We start from the raw sequence: 10,951 nt of genomic DNA, 5'->3' as shown, positions 1-10,951 counted from the left end.
AAAGAGAAAATAGTTCTCTTTTAAAAAGAAATCACAGCGTTCACCCCACTCTTCCTGGTCATGGGTCTTACTCTTTTCACCTTGTCCCCCACCAGCAAAGAAGATGTCCACACAACTAAAGCATCCAAAAATATGTGTATCAAGCCCCAAAAGAAAACAAATCACACCAAAATCTTAAAGAAAATATAGTAGGGATGTCCCGATTCGATCACGTGATCGGAAATCGGGGCCGATCACGTGGTTTGGGACTCGATCGGAATCGGACTCCTTTGTCCGATCAGGATCGGATATTTCATTTATTCTCATTATGATCAGAGCTTTATATTTCATCTTATCATTCCGGATAAATACTCCACTAGAAGTCTGCATGTCATGAAAAGATCACAAAATGTCATCACCAGAAAACGCAGCAGAAAACGGCAGCAAGTCAAGCAGAAGGCTAACTTGTAAACAAAGCTAGCTAGAAAGCTAACTTCCGGGACCAATAAGTCTTTTAAAAACACTTTAAACTGACAGCAAGTGTCTCTATTGGTTTTTCATAACTCAAACAACAACCTCTAAAGGTATTCCAACAGAAAAAGACAGTATTATTTTTCTTTTTTATGTGAAGCTCTTCCTGCTGCAGACAGATGGCTAAACAGCAGCTGCTAGCTGCTAGTTGCTACATGCTTGCGCCGTGATTTTACTCCTTAGGACCCGAGCTGTCCTTTCATTTGCCTGTTTTATTTATCTGACAGAGAAATAACAGTTAAGAAAATTAACTATTGTGGTAATAAAACCGAAAATGTGATATCTAAAGAACTTAATAAAGAAGCACATTATCTTAAAAATAAATAAATAAAACTAATAAATTAAAACTAATAATGATATCAGCTATTCATGAACATTCAAAAAAATTTATGCTAAAACAAAGTCTAATAATTTATTTTTAAGAATTCTAAATGAGGACAGGAATCATAGTTGGTCAAAAATGTTCAATAGCTCTAAAGATGTTAAAGTTAAAGTCACTAAACTTTATCACATGACTAATTATTACTTATGTAACAAGAATTTTTTTTTCCTAGTTTATATTTGCTGTATTTAAATTTAAATTTAAAAGAAGGTTAATGAAATATAAATAAGGGACAACACTAATCTGTTTCTTCAGTTTATCCATGTTTTAAATTTTTTTTATAAAAGTATCGGATCGGGACTCGGTTTCGGCAGATACACAAAATCAAATGACTCGGAATCGGATCGGGCCCAAAAAACCTGATCGGGACATCCCTAAAATATAGTCCCAAAACAAACTAATACTGCTGGTGGGATCAACTTTGCCTTGAGAGGTGACGCCGAAGTCCCACTGCTTCTCCGATGAAAGGAAGCGGTACGAAGGAGGCTTTTTGGAGAACTGCAGCAGGTGATCCTCCTCTGTGCGTGAAGCGTCAGCAGGTGAGTGTAGCGCCAGCAGGTGATCCCTCTGAGCAGGGCCTCGACAGGTGATCTTCCTCCTCTGTGCATGTAGCATCAACAGACGGTCCTCTTCCTCCGTGCGTGCAGTGTTGGCAGGTGAGTTCAGCACCAGTCTGAGATGCTTCTGAGTGGGGCATCGACAGATGATCGTCTTCCTCCGTGCGTGCAGCATCGGCAGGTGCGTTCAGCGTTGGTCTGAGATCCCTCCGAGCAGGACGTCGACAGGTGATCTCTCTGTGCGTTCAGTGGCGCCGTCCCCCCCCCACCCTTACTCCAATTTACTTCACCTTGGGCCGTCGGGACGTGTTAGCTCAGTCTCTTCGCCCCTTCAGAAGACCTATGAAAACAAATAAAAAAACCCTCCCCAGGGTGTAGCCACACCTCCCCACAGGTGCTCTCAATTAACCACTACATCAGCGTCCTATGACAGGTGGTTGTCAATGGTTACTGTTTGTGAGTCTGCTTGAGTAGCTATGGCTAACAAATGCTCATTTGATTTAAATTTTAAACTTCGTGCAGTGGCATACGCCAACGAACATTCTGGAGAGGCCTCTGCCCGACATTTTGGAGTGGATCCTAAACGCATCAGAGAATGGCGTAAACAGGTGAATGATATGGAGAGGAAGGTAGCAGAAAAAGGACCAGCTAGCTAACAATTGACTGGTGGAGGTGCTAAGAAAGCTGGTGACGATTTAGAAGAGTTTTTATTAACATGGATTGTCCATCAATGGCGTAAAGCGAGTCTCCCGGAGAATGATTTGAACAAAAGCAAAGAGGATTTTTGACATGGAAATTGATGACTCTTATTTATAAAACGCCATCAGCTGTCGCTTCGTGGGCAGACAACACTGGCTCAGAGGGATCCAGAACAGCTGATTGGCAAGCTTGTCTCCTTCGTTATGTGGGTTGCCAGAAAGTGAACTGCAGATGGAATCAAAGTCGGCCACATCATCTCAAACGACGAGACATCCGCTTGGTTCAACATGCCTGGATCTACAACAGTCGAACCAACTGGCAGCAGGAGTGTCACCATAAAAACTTCCGGTCAAGAAAAATCGCATTTCACGGTGACGTTGGCAGCGAAAGCAGACGGCACGAAATTGAAGCCATTTATTGTGTTTCAGGGCGCAAAGCGGGAAGTGGCAAGACTATAGGATGTCCAGGAGGCTTTGGTGGCGACCTTGGTAAGTGGATGGATGAATCAGGAATTAACTAAATGGTAAATGGTGTATACTTGTATAGCGCTTTCTACCCTCCTTCGAGGGCCCAAAGCGCTTCACAGTCACAGACCCATTCACCCATTCACACACACATTCATACACTGATATTGGCTCCGCTGCTGAACACTGGCGCCGACCTCCCACCAGAGGCAATTCGGGGTTCAGTGTTTTGCCCAAAGACACTTCGGGCAAGGCGGGAGTCGAACCTGCTCGCTTCAAATCAGGAGTCGACCGCCCTACCACTGCACCACGGCCACCCCTAAACAGTCATGTGGTGTCAGAAAGTTTGCAGTGTTTTTAGTTTCCAGAAGAGACTCCTTGACTGGGATGCTTATCGCTGTCACATCAGTGAGGAAATTAAAGCAGAACCGAAGAAAAATAACATGCCAATGGCAGTTATCCCCGGTGGTTGCACCAGGTACATCCAGCCTGCTGATGTTGTGTGGAACAAGCCCTTCAAAGATCAGCTTCCAGAGTTTTACAACAAATAGATGCTCCGTGACGGAGATAAAGTGGACATCCTGCGGGAATTTAAGAGGCCCGCTATGCGTTTGCTGGTTATGTGGATAACATCAGCTTGGAAAGAAATCACTCTGGAAATGATCAGAAAAACTGGTCCTGGTCAGCGTCTATGGTTTTATGGCAAGGAAGTTCTGAAAGGAAAGGTGTTTCTTTTCCTGTAGCTGTTTTCTGTGCCGAGTTGCATTTCATCCTGTTATCTAGTGAATATATTGGACTGATGAACACTTCTGTAGGAGAGTTGGACTGGAGCTGACCAGGATTTATAACATTTTTTGACAAGAAATCTTTCCTGTCATATTACCCGTTCCTTGATGCTAATGGTAGCCTATTACCTTACTGTTCTAAAATTTAAATAAATCTGGAAATATTATTGGAATGTTCATCCATTGTTTGTATTTTGTGGTCGAGTCTGAACCCATTAGCCATCCCCATTCTGTGTGTGAGAGAATAAACGGCGGTCTCCGATAGACGCCTGTCTCTTATAAAGGCCTGGCCAGCTGCCAAATTATTGGAATAAACGCCGGGGCTGATATTGGAAGATACATGGTATGTAATCATTAGTCCGATATCTTTGATACTGTGGCTTTTTCAACAGCTAAGCATTCCATATTCTTGATAAAGATCCATGTTTGTCTTTAAACTGATCATAATGTTGTTTTGTCCAGATTAAAGGAGAATCTGGTCATGTAGAAAAGTCATCTGTGCTTGATGGTTCTGGTGTCTCAATGTCATTTTCCATTCAACTCGCATCTCTCCGTTTCTCTTCTTCATCCTCTCCTTTAGAAGATTTGGTCTGCTCATCTTCATCCTCACTTTGATCTTCCTCTTAAACATCTGATTCATTTTTCAATGCATGTTTACTTTCTCTTTAAAATAATTTACTGCTTTATTTCAGCATGTGACCATTTACTTTTTCTATCTAGAAATAAATTTATGTTGAATTTAAACTGACCGATCACAATACTGATGAGAAGTTTATGAATAGTTTTTTGTTGTTCTTGTCCCGTTGCTCCTCTGTGTATCAAACACATTAATGATCAGGTGAGTGTGAATGAATTGAATGATCCCAAACGAAAGATCACACACGCATCCGCATTGGACTTGTTTATGGACAGCGCAGTCTTGTTCCCAGGTTGTTGCACATCCCTCCGCGTCACACTCCGAACCCCCTTGTGACCCAGGGTCATCATCCCCTGATGCGCCTGCCATCTCCCGGTGCGCCCTTAGGAAGCGCTGCCTGCTCTCAGCTTGAGTGTAATTTTCTTTTTTTTTTACTTCCATGTGAGTGACCGCGGCTTTTGTTATGTGTTATACACTGAAAACTGTCCTCAGAGCAGATCTCTCCGGCTGGAGCGGCGTTCTGCCTCCAATTCTTTAACCAGAACGCCGCTCCAGACCGTTCCAGCTTACTTTCACCCCTGCTGATAACTATTCACTTCTTGATGCACTGAAGTCCTCAAAGTTTGCTTGAAAAGTTCTGTCAAAGAACTAATCCAAACAGAGACTGTTCAACAAGTGATATGTTTAGAAATAAGGAACCAATTGTAGACGGTCTTACAAAAAACAAAGCTAAAAAGAAGAGTACCATCCACCTTGGATGCTGAGGTCTCTTTATAATTGTCACAGGACAGTTAGCTGAACTGAAAGTTCACTCTCTGCTTTGATGTTTTTTTTTGTTCTTCTGAAAAGGTGTTTCAGGTTTTGATGAAGGTTTGAAGAACATAGACATTATTTTATTCATTTAAGACCACAGTGAGAGATTGTTACCAACTGATGTATGTTTACTCAATACATGAAGTTAGGAGACATTTATTCTCCATTTATCATGGAGAATAAGTTACAGTGCCGAGGATTTTTTTTAAAAACCAGCAGAGCTGTGCTGATCCTCACTGCTGCACTCAGACTGATGAGAAAAGCACAGAGAAGCAGTTTGTTGACTTCAGTCTTCTTTACACCTCCTGATGAAGCTCTGTGATCTGAGTTCAGTCCTGAGCTCAGCAGTCAGAACTGGACTTGAGGAGTCCAACTTTGGAACCTGCAGAGAACCAACAAACAGCAGAAAGCCACACTGTGGGAAAGACTCCACACTTCTGACTGATGTTCACGTCCACTTTATTCTTCACAGGAAAGATTGAGACAGAACACTGAGAACTAAAAAGAACAAAGAAACACTTCTAATCTCTGATACAAAACAGGAATCACAACAACACTAACACCAGTTTGACTCTTTACCTGAAACCTCCTTAAAACATTTTTAGGAAAATATTTTTTTCACAAAACTGTTATTTACTAACATGACTCAACAAAATATAAACTGTGATTATATTATAAAGAAAACAGTATAGAAATGTTCACTGATCACATTAAAAAAAACAGAATTAGAGATGAATTAAAATCATTCTAGTGTTGTCATGGTAACACACTGAACATAGAGAACATTTACTCAACTTAAACTACAACCACAATGGTTAACTAAACAACTTCAAACAAAAACCTATGAATAAAAATCTACCAAAAAAAACTGAATATTAATAACATTTTTAAAAAAAATCAAACCTTATGGTCATAATTAAAACAAGACATTTCAACTTCCAAATATATGTAAAAAAAGAAATGTGGTGATCAACTTAAATATTTTTGTTAATCAACACAAAAGTAAAACTCATGATGTATAGAATCACCTACAGAATTCTTCCTTAAGAATAATGTTATCATAGTGACCTATAGATGAGGAAGATCTAAAAAATAGTCTTCAAAAATTAGAATATTCTATCAGAAGAATCGTAAAGGGATGTTTTCAGAAAACTGTTCGTCTCTCTGCATTCAATAAACACTTGTTCCTCCTTATAATCACTGCTGGGGGGTTCATTTGTTAAAAAAAGGCTTCTCTCCAGTATGAGTTCTCATGTGTCTTTTGAGACTAGATAGTCGACTAAAACTTCTGTCACATTCTTTACACGAAAAAGGCTTCTCTCCAGTATGAGTTCTCATGTGTGTTGTGAGATGAGACTTAAAACTAAAACTTTTATCGCAATCTTTGCACGAAAAAGGTTTGTCTCTTGTATGAGTTCTCATGTGAGTTTTAAGATGAGATTTACAACTAAATCTTAAATCACATTCTTGACACAAAAAAGGCTTATCTCCTGTATGGCTTCTCATGTGTGATTTAAGATTAGACATTTGACTAAAACTTGTGTCACATTCTTTACACGAAAAAGGCTTCTCTCCTGTATGAGTTCTCATGTGTGTTCTGAGACCAGATTTATCTCTAAAACTTTTGTCACATTCTTTACACGAAAAAGGCTTCTCTCCAGTATGAGTTCTCATGTGTCTTTTGAGATGACACATTTGTCTAAAACTTGTGTCACATTCTTTACACGAAAAAAGCTTCTCTCCAGTATGAGTTCTCATGTGTGTTTTGAGACTAGGATATTGAATATATCTTGAATCACATTCTTTACACGAAAAAGGCTTCTCTCCAGTATGAGTTCTCATGTGTGTTTTGAGACTAGAACGTCGAGTAAAACTTCTGTCACATTCTTTACACGAAAAAGGCTTCTCTCCAGTATGAGTTCTCATATGTCTACTGAGATGAGACATATCACTAAAACTTCTGTTACATTCTTTACACGAAAAAGGCTTCTCTCCTGTATGAGTTCTCATATGTGTTTTGAGAGAATACATTTGTCTAAAACTTTTGTCACATTCTTTACACGAGAAAGGCTTCTCTCCTGTGTGAGTTCTCATGTGTGTTTTGAGATTTGTTTTACTACTATATTTTTTAGCACATTCTATACAAGAGAAAGGCTTCTCTCCTAAACAAGTTCTAAGGTGATTTCTGAACTTAGAGCAGTCACCAAATCTTTTACCACAATCTTTACAGACATAAGATCTTTCATCAGGGCTCGTCTCAGTTCTCATGTGGACAGACACACCGTGTGGAATTGCTGTTCCTTTACCAGACCCTGCAGAGGAAAGTCTCTCTTCTTTTTCGGGTTGTTTGTATTTCTTAACCAAAGTTTTCATCTTTAACTTCTTTTTAATATTAGAGTCACACTGACCTTCTGACATGTGAGAGCTGGCCACACTTTGGACATGACTTCTGTCTCTTCTCTTCCTCTGATCTCTGTTCTGTGGCTCTGTCTCTTCATCTGGAGTTGATGTTGATTCTTCATGTTGGTTTCCTTCTTCATCCTGACTATCAGTTCCATTAAAGCTCTGCTGATTGTTCCCATCTGCTTCACTGTCAACATGTTCCTCCAAAGCAGGAATCTCCATTAAGGTTTCAGTCTCCTGCTTCAGATCAAGCTGCTCTTCATCCTGACTGATGCAGAGTTCTCCTGGTTCCTCTTTCATCGATGAAGGTTCTGGATCCTGCAGTTCCTCTGGAGCCTGTGGAGGTTGTGGATTCTCCTGGTCTACTCTGAAGTTCCTCTGCTGGTTGCAGAGATCCTCTTCAGTCAACCAATGCTGGGGGAGGACTGCAGGGACACAAACACAAGAAGGGGGGGGCTTTTAGACGCTGACAGGACTTTAGTGGATTGTGGTGTATGATATATATATATATATATATATATACTAAACTTTATGATGAATGAAAACAGCAGCAGTTCAGAGTAGTACTGGTCAATATGGAAATATATATATATATATATATATATATATATATATATATATATATTGAATATTTGTTTACTTCTAGTGACTTTAGCACCGCTCATTTGGATTTGTTTCATTTTGTATTTTAGAGAAATCAATATTTGACTACATGATAATTTACTATACTCTACTATATTTATGAAGATCATGAATCAGTGATTTGGATGTTAGAATATTTATACTTTCGAGAGCAGTTCCAGAGAATCAGAGAGCTCAGATACTAGTTACAGTCGTGTTCTACAGCTCGGTTTATCTCTTATTTTTCTAATCTCATATGTTCATTTTCATGGACGTTCCTGATAGAAGGTTTGTTGTGTTAGCATTGGTGCAGGAATAGCCTCCTAGCATAGTTTACATATTACTGTCTTCTGCTCATCGTCAAACGTCTTGAATCTAAAATGTAATCTCCACCTTTTACTGAAAGTTCTTCTTCTTGGTCCGCCTGCATCGATGTATGTGTCCGTTTCTACTCCAGGAAACAACTTCCAGCTGTTCCTCCATCGTTCTGCCCTCGTGTTAACGTAAAGTATGTCATAAAACTTCCTAAAACGGATATCGCCATTTGCAACCCATCTTCAGCGATTGGTCTGAGTCATAGCTGAGTAATGAAATCTACAGGAAGTTCTGTCGCCAATCAGGAGTGAGTTTATTGCAACAGTTCGCCTCTTTCCACGCCTCGACCACGAGACCGCGGATGTAAACACCTTCAATAACGGCGGCTCGGGAGAATGGCGTTTTAGGTTTCGTTTTGATCACGCGGTCAGAAATCCTCCGGCTCTTTTCCAAATGACGTTGTTCCCGGTTAAGGTTAGGATTACGGTTATGGTTAGGGTTAGAAAAGCAAATTGTTCGTTTGTGGGGCTGTCTGTGATGCTCACGCCTCCACCAGGGGACGTGTCAAACGTGGAAAACACATTTTAACACGTTTAGGACCGCGCGTATTATATGCACGCAAAAACAACAGTTTTGCCGTATATTATACACGGTATTTCCCAAATCGTGGCATATGTACACATTTTACTGAGACTGGGCTGATTGTACAAGTCATTGTTGAAGCCTTTGAGGGAGAACCATTCCAACATTTGATTCTGTCAGCGGTCCTTTGGAATTTACTTACATTTATTCCTTTTTGTCGAGATAAAAGGAGCATTTGGGTGACGCCGCTGCAGAATGGCGCGTGCCCCCCCCCTCGCGCCGCAGCGTCTCTTCCCATGCGCTGCCACGTTACAGTCTGATCAGATGCACGTGAGAAGCGCGTTCAGCGGTATTTAAAATAAATAACCATCCTAACAAGTGAACAGCTGGATCTTTTTCTGTTTGAAAATACGACCAGGTCCTTTCAACTTTGTCTCGCGCTCCTCAGACGGTTGCGTCTAATTCAGGCTGAAGCTGGAAAAGTGAAGAAGATTAAACTTTGGTTGGTGATTTTATGCGCATATACGCAACTTAGTATTTATAGGCTACAATAAAATAGGGGTGTGCCAAAATATCGATATTGCGATATATCGCGATATTTAGTCCTGCGATCGATTCTCGATGGGTTCTCACCAAGTATCGATATTATATTTTCATTTAAAGAGGCTGTAGCGCTGAGTAGTGATGTGCGAGTCGTGAACGAATCGTTCAAAACTCGCGAGTCACTTTACTGACCTGAGAATCATGAGTCATCTTCCCCACTGACTCATTAATTGACTCACTTCCTTCCACTAATTCTCTTCGCTGTGAGAAGTACTAAAAACCTCAGAGACAAAGCTGAAACACGACAGAATCGCTGGTTTCGCTCTGTCTGTGCTCACCGCTCTTCTACAGACAACACTTGCTGCTCCTCAGTCACCCCTCCCTTTGGGAGAATCTGCTCCCTGGCCCCTCCCAACCAGAGAATCTGCTCCCCCTCCCAACCGGAGGATCTATTGGCCACTCCCATACCCCTCCCCTCGCGGAGGTGCTGTTGTGAGTGCGAGCTGCTCTCTGAGTCCGGGATGAATGCAGGTGTTCGAGTCACCACTCATATGATTCAGTTGATTCATTTGATTCACCTCGTTTCGAGCTGAATCAAATGAGCGATGACTCATGATTCAGGACTCAGAGCTCACCGGAAGCCCGAACAGCGCCTCGCTCCGAGCTGAATCACGAGTCAGGACACATGGAGGAGCAGCTATGATTCGTTCAGGACTCAGAGCTCACTGAAGAGAACTCATTTTGGACTGTATCGAGTCAGTACTCATATTTCTGACCAATCACAGAGCAGTTCGCCTCGTTTGGAGGTGAATCGTTGGAAAAAAAAACTCTCAGCAGCTCTGCACCGCTCTGAAGCTTGTAGGAATCCATTGTGCTGGAGCGTTAGCTTTAGCTTAGCTTAGCTTAGCTTAGCTTTAGTTTATCAGCCTGTTTGACGGGGAGGAGCTGCTTCCTCTGCTCAGCTGCTTCTCTGCCCTGACGAACTGCTGCCACATTATTAAATTCATTTTTCATTTTATGTCTTGAAAAGCAAATAAAAGAATATTAATCAATTCCACCACTTTTTAAAAATTTAAACTGACTTTGGTATCCAACTTGCTAATTTTTTTCTCCAATAATGTAATTAACTACAAAACTAACAGAAACTCAGTTGATTTCTGCTCTTTATTTAGCTTGTTATAAAAATATGTTCACTTGTTTGTACTTTATTTTTTTCCCTTTCTTTTTTCCAGAAATTTAATTTACATACATTGAAAAAACTTTTTTTTAACATTTTAAATAATAAGTTTTCTTTGTGTCCCACAACGCAATGATTTGTTTTAATTATTTTCATAATTAATTTAGTAATATGAATAAATTGGACGTGGCGTGTTTTACTTTGGACTCTCTGGGCAAGTGACTCAATGATTCAAATGACTCAAATGAATCGATTCACTTTGGTGAGTGACTCATTAAAACTCGAGTCAGTAAAAGGAATCATAATTCCCATCACTAGCGCTGAGCGCCTGAGTCGCGCGCCGGAACTATGGGCACACGCTGCGTCGGACTTTTAATAGCGATGCACGCGCTCGTTCGGGAAAAGCACGCTGAGATACAGGCTCTGTAGCGCGTGTGTGAAGCATTCCTACCTNTTAAAACTC

At 40.8% G+C, this 10,951-nt stretch overlaps 1 protein-coding gene across 1 annotated transcript; it reads right to left on the bottom strand.

Annotated features, from left to right (window-relative positions):
* Nucleotides 1-5,289: 5,289 nt before the first annotated feature.
* Nucleotides 5,290-7,678, bottom strand: LOC112139854 (gastrula zinc finger protein XlCGF57.1-like). Its single transcript, XM_036210969.1, has one exon. It carries the CDS (start codon nt 7,548-7,550, stop codon nt 6,060-6,062), a length of 1,491 nt encoding a protein of 496 aa, XP_036066862.1. The 5' UTR covers nt 7,551-7,678; the 3' UTR covers nt 5,290-6,059.
* Between the last annotated feature and the right edge of the window lie 3,273 nt (nt 7,679-10,951).

Source organism: Oryzias melastigma, unplaced genomic scaffold (assembly GCF_002922805.2).
Source record: "Oryzias melastigma strain HK-1 unplaced genomic scaffold, ASM292280v2 sc00333, whole genome shotgun sequence".
Classification (NCBI taxonomy): domain Eukaryota; kingdom Metazoa; phylum Chordata; class Actinopteri; order Beloniformes; family Adrianichthyidae; genus Oryzias; species Oryzias melastigma.
Note: the sequence above shows the minus strand (reverse complement) of the source record. Positions and strands in the feature narration are given on the sequence as shown.